Genomic DNA, 11,852 nt, shown 5'->3' with positions numbered 1-11,852 from the left:
TATGTATATAATCACAGCCCACACATAATCACAGTTCCGTATCACAGAATGAAAGGGAAATTCCTTTTAAAATATAATATAAATCAAAAATTATATAATATATATATATATATATATATATATATATATATATATATATATATATATATATATATATATATATATATATATAAACAAGGACTGGTAAAAAAATACATTGTATTCCTAAAGTGACTATGGTAGGACTAGCAGCTACATTCATAAATACATATTCCTTTAGTTCAATCTATCTCTTCGATGAAATTAAAAAGAAATTGCTGTCATGAAGCGTGACTAGTAGTCTATTCCTGTTGTTCAGGAGAAGCATTTTATTTTATTGATTTATTTTAAGTTCTTGTTGAGGAAAAGAATCATGTTTACATTTTTGTCTTTGAGAGTGCTTTGCCTTTGTGATATTAATTCTCCTGCTTTTGAAAAGAGCCTTTCAGATGGTACCGATGTTGCTGGTACACATAAGATTCTTTTTGCAACTTTTGAGAGGTTTGGAAATATGGGTGCCTTTTTCTTCCACCACGAGAGGGGATCTTCAATTCTGGAAATTCTTGGCTCCTCAAAATATCGCCTCAATTCTATTATTGCCTCAGAAGATGGATTCGAGACTGTCTGTGAGATCTTTTCTGCTTTAGCATCAAAGGTATTCCAAAGAGATTTTTTCCCTGATTTTATTGTTGATTCAGGGAGGCTCAGCACTGAAGGTGCCACAGAACTTTCTGATCTTTCATTTGTGTTCAGAGAGTGCAATATGCTTATTAAATGCTCTTCTGTGACCTTGATGTTAGAAGCATCTGAGAAGGGTAATTTCTTAACTCTGTGGTCTAGAATGGTTGACGCCCCAATATAGAAGATTCCTTCCATAGCGGCAAATCTCCGATTTAGATGTTTTTTGAGTTCCTCACATAACTGAACATCCACGTCGTCATCAATCACTTGCAGAGAGTCTTGCAGCCCTCTTACAATTGGAAGGACCTTGGAGAGTGATGTAAACTTTTCTTCTGATATTTCTTTAGTTGCTTCATCGAAGTATTCCAGGAGAAGTATGACTTTTTTTATGAGACTAAGCCCATCATTACTGAGACACAAATAATTTTTTCCAAGCAAGCAAAGAGTAGTGGTGACAAGATTACTTTGCTGCACGAAGCGTTCCAGCATATGATAGGTAGAATTCCACCTTGTCTCTACATCTTGAATAAGTTTCTTAACTGGAAACATTGTGTTGTACTTGAAGCTGGCTAAGTTTGTCAGTTGCTTTGACACTATGGTGGAAAAAGGTGACAATTTGTTTTACTTTCTCTTTTACTATTTGTAAATCCCTTATATTTTTCAGTGAATCTTGAACTACTAAATTTAGTGTATGTGCAAAGCATGGAAGATTGCGTAGTTTCATATGTGACTGGATTGCTGAGGTCATGTTAGCAGCATTATCAGTAACTATACAACATATCTTATTTAGAATTTTCCATTTATTGCATATGGTAGTAAGTTCCTCTGCAATATTCATTGCTGTATGATTTTTTTATCATCCTTGCTGTTTCTAAAACAACTGATCTGATCTTATAGTCTGAAGAAATGAAGTGTGCCGTGACTGTGATAAACCCTTGTGTTTGTCTGGAGGTCCAAATGTCGGTTGTTAATGCAATGTCCTCAATATTCTCAAGTTCCTCGCTGATTTTGGCTACTTCTTGTTCGTACAGATTAGGTAAGAGAGTCCTCGTCAATTCACTGTGACTAGGTAGCTTGTAGTGAGGGTTGAGGCCATGGACAAAGTCCTTAAATCCTTTATCTTCAGTTATAGACATTGGCTGAAGATCTTTAACTACCATTTTTGCAAGAAGAAGATCGAGTTGATTTTTTTTTATAGAGTAATTTCTGTAAGACTGCGTTCTGTCTATTGTCTACATTAAAGTTGGTTGCAAAGTAGCAGTTGATGTTCCAGGCAACCTCTCACACTCACTCTCAGACTCGTATGAGATAGTGACAGGGATGGAGTCCTCCTGCATCTGCTTGAACTCATTCGGATGTTTTGTTCTCAAATGTTTGGTCATGTTTGAAGTATTTCCACAGTATTTCAAAGAATCCTTACAAATGAGGCAAACGGTAATGTTAGGCATTGTTTTCTCCATGTATGTCCATACTGGAGCTTTTTTACATCTCTTTGGAGCGGAGGCCATGACTAAAAATGTTGACACGGACTTGTTTGTGACAATTTCTTGACCAAGAGTATGAGAATTCTGGGGAGAAAATTATGTTTTTCGTGCAAGGAAGGGTTGCACAGTAGTGAGGAACTGTTTAATAATTACAAAAAGAATTTAATAATTTAGCATATAATCATGGTGAAGCACGACACGGGTTCACCCCCTGAGAGCATTAGCTAGACTGATTGCCCGCCCTCTTCCTCCTTTATATATAGCTGCGTGAAGCCGCAGGCATCTGGCATCAATCACCTAACGTCACAGAGTATCGACCAATCAAATAGTGTTTTTCTCCCTTTAGATGCCACTGCCCAGATTCAATTGGTTGCATTGCCTTTTGTGTGCATCAAATCTAGTGGAATCATCAGGCTATGGCGGAATCGCTGGAATCGATTCCGGAATCGTATTTTGCCCAGGGTTACACTGGAGGGGAGTCCTATAATGTCCCCTTCTCTGCCTCCGAGTTGCGGACTGCTTTGTCCCAGTGTCATGACTCTTCTCCTGGTCCAGATGACATTCCTTATGCCTTTTTGCATCACATGTCTGACCGTGCTTTTAACTTTTTATTAAATCTTTATAATATGATTTGGCATACCGGTGACTTTCCATCTTCTTGGGCTGTGGCAGTGGTTCTCCCGTTTCCGAAGCCTGGGAAAGATCATCTCCAGGCTACGAACTACCGTCCTATATCTTTGACATCTTGTATCTGTAAAGTGTTAGAAAAGATGGTAAATGTAAGACTCATGTGGTACTTGGAGAGGGGGAAGTACTTGTCATCGGTACAGTATGGCTTCCGAAAGATGAAGTCTACTACTGATGCTCTTTTATCCCTGGAGTCTTTTATTTGTGAGGCCTTTGCTAATCACCACCACCAGGTTACTGTATTTTTTTACCTGGAGAAGGCCTACGACACAGCTTGGTGTCATGGAATTTTACGTTTCTTGTTTAATTTTTATCCAGCAGTTTTTATCCAGACGTCTTTTACGGGTTCGAGTTGGAAGTGTTCTCTCCGAGGCTAGTGCTCTAGATGATGGTATCCCCCAGGGAAGTATTCTTAGTGTTACTGAATTTGCAGTCGCCATAAATGGTGTTATAGATACTCTACCAGATGTCGTTCACAGCTCCTTATATGTTGATGATTTATGTATTTCTTTTGGTGCTGCCAAGATGTCACTGATTGAGCGAAAGCTCCAACTGGTAATCAATCGGGTGTCCAGTTGGGCCAACATAAATGGTTTTTGTTTCTCCACCTCAAAGACCGTGTCCATGCATTTTTGTCGTAATCCAGATCCTGATTTATATTTAGCCAATAAACGCATCTCATGTGTGGAGGCCACTCGATATCTTGGCCTATTGTTTGACAACCGTTTTACTTGGAGTCATTTAATTGTTGTTGGGTTGGGCGTCTGTTGAACGCTGTTGAATAATGCAAGGTGGTATCATCAGCATAGGAGTGGATAGGGCATTGAGTCAGATTTAGGAGATCATTGATGAATAATAGAAAGAGAGTGGGTGATAGGACAGAACCCTGTGGAACACCACTGTTGATAGTTTTAGGGAAGAACAGTGACCGTCTACTACAGCAGCAATAGAACGATCGGAAAGGAAACTGGAGATGAAGGTACAGAGAGAAGGATAGAATCCGTAGGAGGGTAGTTTAGAAATTAAAGATTTGTGCCAGACTCTATCGAAGGCTTTCGATATGTCAAGGCCGACAGCAAAGGTTTCACCGAAGTCCCTAAAAGAGGATGACCAAGATTCAGTTAGGAAAGTAAGAAGATCACCAGTAGATCTGCCTTTACGGAAACCATACTGGCAATCAGAGAGAAGGTTGTGAGCTGATAGATGCCTCATTATCTTCCTATTAAGGATAGACTCAAAGGCTTTAGAAAGGCAGGAAATCAAAGCTATAGGGCGGTAGTTAGAAGGATTGGAGTGGTCACCTTTTTAGGGACAGGTTGAATGTGAGCAAACTTCCAGCAAGAAGGATAAATAGAAGTAGAGACACAGATGAAAGAGTTTGACCAGGCAGTGAGCGAGTTCGGAAGCACAGTTTTTGAGAACAACAGGAGGGACTCCATCCGGACCGTAAGCCTTCCGAGAATCAAGGCCAGAGAGGGCCAGGAAAACGTCTTTATAAAGAATTTTAATTTTAGGGATGAAGTAGTCAGAGGGTGGAGGAGTAGGAGGAATATGCCCAGAATCATCCAAAGTTGAGTTGGTAGCAAAGGTTTGAGCGAAGAGTTCAGCTTTAGAAAAAGAAGAGACAGCTGTAGAGCCATCTGGATGAAGTAAAGGAGGGAAAGATGAAGAAGTAAAGTTGTTAGAGATATTATTGGCTAGATGCCAGAAATCTCGAGAGGAGTTAGAATTGGAAAGACTTTGACATTTTCTATTGATGAAAGAGTTTTTAGTAAGTTGGAGAATAGATTTGGCATGATTACGGGCAGAAATATATAGGGCATGAGTTTCAGCAGTTGGATGGCTACGGAACCGTTTGTGAGCCGCCTCTATCATTGACAGCACGAGAACAAGCAGAGTTAAACCAAGGCTTTTTAGCTTTAGGGTTAGAGAAAGTATGAGGAATGTATAGCTCCATGCCAGAGATAATCACCTCTGTTATGCGCTCGGCACAAAGAGAAGGATCTCTGACATGAAAACAATAATCATCCCAAGGAAATCAGAATAGTACTGCCTTAGTTCCTCCCACTTAGCAGAGTTAAAATGCCAGAAGCACCTCCGCTTAGGCGGGTCCTGAGGCTGCACTGGAGTGATAGAACAGGTAACGGAAATTAGATTGTGGTCGGAGGAGCCCAACGGAGAGGAAAGTTTAACAGAGTAAGCAGAAGGGTTGGAGGTTAGGAAAAGATCAAGAATGTGGTTCCCCATTTCTGTTCTCTTAAAGCGTCTTGCAGGATGGCACTATCCCTTCTTCGGATTTTAAGTCACACCTCTTGGGGTGCGGACAGGGACACTTTGCTGCTTCTGGACCGTACACTTATACTTCCAAAGCTGGAATACTGCTGTGAGATCTACTCATCCGCAATGGATGCACTGCTACGTGTGTTTGACTCCGTGCATCATGCTGAGGTCTGCTTGGCTACGGGTGCATTTCGGACATCTCCAATACCTAGTCTATTAGTGGATGCTAGATTCTGGCCGCTCGACCTTCGGCGAAAGTCTTTGATGCTCCAGTGTTGGTTTCGCACCCACTTTATTCCTGATTCTGTCCCTTGTCTGTCAATATTGCGGGACTCTCATTCGCAGGTGTATGTCACTCGATCGAGTCTACCAAAACATTTTGGCCTTCGAGTGACAAACCTCATGATGGACTTGTCTATCGATCCCACTCCTGTCTAATCTTTCCGGCTCCCACAAGTTGGTTATTGGCAGCTTCCGGTTGTCTCAATATGCCCTCTTGCCATGGATGGCAAGAAGGATTTTTTACCAACTTTGTCCCACACACGGTTTTTAGAACACTTTTCTTCCCATTCTGATGATATCCCTGTTTTTACTGATGGTTCCAAATCCGATGCAGGCGTTGGGTTTAGTGTGGTTTTCCCCTCTTTTTATCGGTCTGGCAGTCTTCCTTCAGTGGCATCCGTTTTTACCGCAGAGCTGTCTGCCATAGTCCTAGCTCTACAGATAATTTTTACTGCCCCGGTTTCATCTTTTACAATTTTCAGTGACTGTCGCAGTGCTCTTACTGCTCTCTCTTCTTTTATTTCCCTTCATCACTGGTTTTATCAGCCCTGGAGTGGCTCTATCTACTTACCAGAAGAGGATATCGTGTTGGGTTCTGTTGGGTCCCTGGTCATGTAGGTGTTCCCGGGAATGAACATGCAGATCGCCTCGCTAAAGAGGCAGCAAGTCACGCTCCATCTCCTGCCCCTGTTCCGTTTCAAGATGTATTTCACTCTATTTGTGTGGCAGTTGCAGCATTATGGCAGAGGAGATGGCTAACGGGGCTTGCAACCTCGAAAATGGGAGAGATCACTACTTTCACTATCCGTTAGTGGACATAATCCCATGTCTGGGATCGCTGTGCACAGACTTTATTGGCACGACTACGTATAGGTCACACGTACCTTATACAAAGGTACCTGTTGACCAGGGACCCTCAGCCTTACTGTGATGACTGCTTGGTGCCGCTCACCGTGTGGCACCTTCTGGTAGAGTGCCCTAGTTTGATCGAGTTACGACACCACTATCTGTACCAGTGTTGCGGTATAGATAGCGGTGTCTACTATATCTCAAAGGTGCTTGGACCAGCATGTCTGGCCCCAGACCATGACGTTTACAAGTACCTGGGAGAAGCTGGGCTCCTCCCAAATGTGTGAATTTTATTTCCTTTTATTATATGTATGTGTTTTTAATGTTTTATTTAATTTTAATGTAGTTTTAGTATTTCTAGTGACCTTTGATTTTATTGTTTTTAATTGCTTTTAGTTTTCATAAACTACAGTATGAATAAAATATCGTAGCGGCGTCATATGACTGTTGATGTTGCGGCACCTAAAATTAAAATCCATCCATCCATCCATCCAAGAGACAGAAAACTGCTGATGCGAAAGAGAACTAAACTAAAAAAGAAACTCAAGAATACCAGCAGCAGTGATATAATGACACAAACCGAAAATAAAATTTTCAATACTATCGAAAAATCAAAGAGATCAGTTGAATTAGAAAACGACAGGAAAGAAATACAAGTGGTGGCATGCATTAAGACCAACCCTAAATACTTTTACAAATATGCTGCGAACAAGTCAGTAGTGAGAGTAAGTGTTGGTCCATTGATTGACTCGGACGACCAAACTATAAATGAACCTCAGAAGATCGTCGAAACACTACTTCTCCAATATAAAAGTGTTTTCAGCTACCCAGTAGGAAACAAAATCATATGTTCACCCATGGAATTTTTCTCTACTTCAGATATTGATGGCACGCCAAAATTGACGAACATAAGCTTAAGTAGAGACATTATAGAAAATGCTATTAAAGAAGTTTCTACAGTTTCGGCTGCTGGTCCAGACATCTTCTCTACAATACTTCTAAAAATTTGTGCAAGGGAGCTTAGTGTCCCTTTGGAAATGTTATATAGAAGTTCTCTGGAATCTGGAATGATACCAAAGCAACTAAAAAGTGCCAACATAACACCAATCTACAAGGGTGGGTCGAGAGCTGAAGCTAAAAGCTATAGACCAGTATCTTTAACCTCCCACATTATTGAAGTATTGGAGAGAATAATTGTAAAAGCTATGGATACATATCTCAAACAGAATAACAGAATGAATCAAGACTAACATGACTTTCGTACTGGACGTTCATGTCTCTCCCAATTACTAGCACACTATGAAGCCATCTTAGAAAAGCTGGAATGTAAAGAAAATGTTGACGTGGTCTACCTTGATTTTGCAAAACCATTTGATAAGGTAGACCACGGCATTTTACTATACAAAATAAGAGAAATGGGCATTGCCGGAAAGCTTGGGATGTGGCTGCACTCCTTTATTAGGGAGCAGCGCGTAGTGGCTAGTGGTGCAGTGTCTCAGTCATTTACGATAGCTAGTGGAGTGCTACAAGGGTCAGTCCTTGGCTCCATCCTGTTCTTGATCCACATTACTGATATCAACAGACATGTCATACACTCTACAGTAGCTTCGTTTGCTGATGACACAAGGGTATTAAAGGAAGTCTCCTCGAAATGAGATGCTGAGAAACTACAAAAAGACCCACATCACTTTACTCATAAAAATATGTCCTTTAATAATGTTACGAATGTGTGTGTATGTGCGTATGTGTTTGAACGGGCTGGCTTTGTGAGAGTTGGCATGTGGCACGGGAGAGAGTCGGCAAGAGAGCATGTGCAAGGCAAGACTGAGAGACGCACGCTCTGTTTATTAAGACATGCTGCCTGCTGCTGTGGTCTGTTGTGGCCGTCCCTGGGAATGCCTGTGAGTGCCTGAGTGCCCTGCGTGTGTGTGTGGAGGCTGCCCTGTGAGGTACTGTGAACTGAGGACTCAGTAAAGGACGTGAGTAAGCTGGTGTTTCTCTGTCGTTGCCCGCCATTACCCGCCATTGTGTGCCTCGTGCTGATGTGCTCCGGGACCCTGACAACAAAGCTGACGCAGCCAGTCAAAGCTGATAACCAAGGCTGAGAAGGTAACAATAATAATGAATTTGAACATATACATTATAGCCCACAGGGACTCATCGAAATTATATATACCTATATTGCACCAAATGGTTCTTGTATCAACACTAAGGAATGCGTGAGGGACCTAGGAATTACCCTTAGCTCTGACGGCAATTTTACTGAACATATTCAGATTGTGGTACAAAAGGCACGAAGCCAGTCTGGCTGGATTCTCCGCACATTCTGCACACGAAAGAGATGCCCTATGCTGACGCTGTACAAGTCCCTTGTCATACCATTAGTCGAGTATTGTTGTCAGTTATGGAGTCCTTGGAGAATAGGAAAGAAACAGTCACTTGAAGCAATACATCGATCTTTCACCAGTAGAATATCAGACACTCAACATCTCGACTATTGGGAAAGGTTGCAAAAACTTAACCTTTACTCACTGAAGAGGCGTAGAGAAAAGTACGCCACATTATACATCTATAAAATAATTATTGGAAAATCTATTAACAATTTGAATATTCAGTTTACCATCCACCAGCGACGAGGCCGGCTCTGCCATATAAAAAGAGTATACTCTAGAGCAAGCACCAGAGCCAAAACGCTCAAAGGAAAATGCCTTCGCCATAAGGGGGCCACAGCTTTTCAATGCACTGCCTAGACATCTACGAGACTCAACAAGGAGTATTGAGAGCTTCAAAAACAAGCTGGACAAGTTTCTACACACAATACCTGATCAACCCAAGCTGACACACTACCATGCTTGTGCTGCCAGCAACAGCATCATAGATCAGCTGGCGCAAAGACGAGCAGACGGGTTGTATTAGTGGCAGCGCATCAGCGTGGTCACGGGCAGCGACTGCTGCCTAAAACTTCAACCACAGGACACCACAGGTGTGTGTGTATTTCACTCTTTGATCTGCTGCAGTCTCTGACGAGACGGCCAGACGTTACCCTACAGAACGAGCTCAGAGCCCATTATTTCAAATCTTCGGATAGGCCTGAGACCAGGCACACACCACACACCAGGACAACAAGGTCACAACTCCTCGATTTACATCCCGTACCTACTCACTGCTAGGTGAAAAGGGGCTACACGTGAAAGGAGACACACCCAAATATCTCCACCCGGCCGGGGAATTGAACCCTAGTCCTCTGGCTTGTGAAGCCAGCACTCTAACCACTGAGCTACCGGGTGTTTCACTGTTTCACTGTTTGATCAGCTACAGTCTCTGACGAGACAGCCAGATGTTACCCTATGGAACGAGCTCAGAGCTCATTATTTCCGATCTACGGATAGGCCTGAGATCAGGCACACACCACACACCGGGACAACAAGGTCACAACTCCTCGATTTACATCCCGTACCTACTCACTGCTAGGTGAACAGGGGCTACACGTGAAAGGAGACACACCCAAATATCTCCACCCGACCAGGGAATCGAACCCCGGTCCTCTGACTTGTGAAGCCAGCGCTCTAACCACTGAGCTACCGGGCGTGTGAAACTTTCCAATCTGCAAGTCTATAATCCTTTGTGTGTGTGTGTGTGTATTCACCTAGTTCACCTAGTTGTAATTTTACAGGGCCTGGGTATCATACTCGTGTGGCCCAGTCTCCATATCTACACACATCCAACTTTCCTTTAAAACTATGCACACTCCTCGCTGACACCACCTCCTCACTCAAACCATTCCACACCTCCACACATCTTTGTGGGAAACTATATTTCTTCACATCCTTCAAGCATATTCCCTTGGCTATCTTTTTACTGTGTGATCTCGTAGTTCTATTTAAGTTTTCCTCTCTCAACATCATTTGCTCATTATCCACTTCATCCAGTCCGTTCAACAGTTTATAAACCTGTATTAAATCTCCTCTTTCTCTTCTTTGTTCCAAGGTAAGCAAATTCATTTCTTTTAATCTCTCCTCATAGGTCATTTCTGCCAATTCCGGAATAATTTTTGTTGCCATTCTCTGCAATCTCTCCAACTTCCTTATATGCTTCTTTTTATAAGGGGACCAAACCACTCCAGCATATTCCAATCTTGGTCTAATTACCGTACTAATTAATTTCTTCATCATATCTTTATCCATATAATGAAAGGCTAATCCAATATTTCTTATCAAATTATACGTTTCTCCAAACATCTTATCAATATGAGCCTCAAACTGCCCATGGTCTTGTATTATCACTCCCAAATCCTTTTCCTTTTCCACCTTTTTCAACACTACTTCTTCACCCATCTTATATGACCCTCTTGGCCATCTTCCACTCTTCCCCATCTCCATCACATGACTTTTGCTCAGATTAAATTCCATTTGCCACCTCTTGCTCCACTCCCAAATCTTATCCAGATCTGCCTGTAAAATTTCACAATCTTTATCACTCTTCACACACCTACACAACTTCGCATCATCCGCAAACAAATTAATATAACTGTTTACTCCCTCTGGCATGTCATTAATATATACAAGGAAAAGTATTGGTGCCAGCACTGAGCCTTGTGGGACTCCACTCTCCACCACCAACCAGTCCGACCTTGCATCCCTTATTACCGTTCTCATCTCCCTCCATCTCAAGTAGTTTTCCATCCACTTTAACACTTTTCCTTTCAGTCCTCCATAAATCTCTACTTTCCATAACAGTCTCTCGTGAGGTACCTTGTCAAAAGCTTTCTTTAAATCCAAATATACACAGTCCATCCATCCCTCTCTCTCCTGTATTTTGTCAACCACTCTTGAATAAAAGCTCAGTAGATTTGTTACACGTGACCTCCCTTTCCTGAAGCCAAATTGATGATCCGATAATAACTTATGATCCTCCAGGAACCGTATCCAATATTTCTTTATCACCCTCTCACAAATCTTACCGACCACACTTGTTAGAGACACAGGTCTATAGTTAAGAGGCTCTTCCTTACTGCCTCCCTTATAAATAAATGGGCACCACTTCAGCTCTCTTCCACTCTACTGGTACTTCCCCTGTTTCTAATGAACACCTTATAATATCATATAATGGATCAATCAATTCTTCTCTACACTCCTTCAATAATTTTCCTGAAACTTCATCTGGTCCCATCGCTTTATCATCTTTAAGTTCCTCCAACATTTTATATAACTCCTTTTTAGGTATCTTAATGTCCTCCATGTGCACATTTCCTTGTACATTCTGTGGCTTTACAAACATTGTTTCTTCAGTAAATACTTGCTGAAACCTATTATTTAGCAATTCCGCTATATTCTTAGGGTCATCTACTATCCCTTGCTCTCCTTTTAATCTTTCAATGGACTCTCTTTTTAAGTTTACCATTTATGAACCTGTAAAACAATTTTGGATGTTCCTTACTCTTGTCTACAATATCTTTTTCATATTTTCTTTCTTCCTCCCTCCTTACCCTCACATACTCATTTCTCGCCACTCTATAATTCTCCTTATTTAGTTCTCTCTTTTCCTTAGCCTTAACACAAGTTGCATTAAACC

The 11,852-nt window shown here is 41.6% G+C and overlaps 1 protein-coding gene across 1 annotated transcript; it reads right to left on the bottom strand.

Annotated features, from left to right (window-relative positions):
* Positions 1 to 360: 360 nt before the first annotated feature.
* Positions 361 to 1,248, bottom strand: LOC123500560 (zinc finger BED domain-containing protein 4-like). Its single transcript, XM_045249249.1, has one exon. The coding sequence runs from the start codon at positions 1,246 to 1,248 to the stop codon at positions 361 to 363; it is 888 nt and encodes a 295-aa protein (XP_045105184.1).
* Between the last annotated feature and the right edge of the window lie 10,604 nt (positions 1,249 to 11,852).

Source organism: Portunus trituberculatus, unplaced genomic scaffold (assembly GCF_017591435.1).
Source record: "Portunus trituberculatus isolate SZX2019 unplaced genomic scaffold, ASM1759143v1 PGA_scaffold_410__1_contigs__length_386818, whole genome shotgun sequence".
In the NCBI taxonomy this organism is placed as follows: domain Eukaryota; kingdom Metazoa; phylum Arthropoda; class Malacostraca; order Decapoda; family Portunidae; genus Portunus; species Portunus trituberculatus.
The sequence above is the reverse complement of the archived record's forward strand: the minus strand, read 5'-3'. Positions and strand labels throughout refer to the sequence as shown.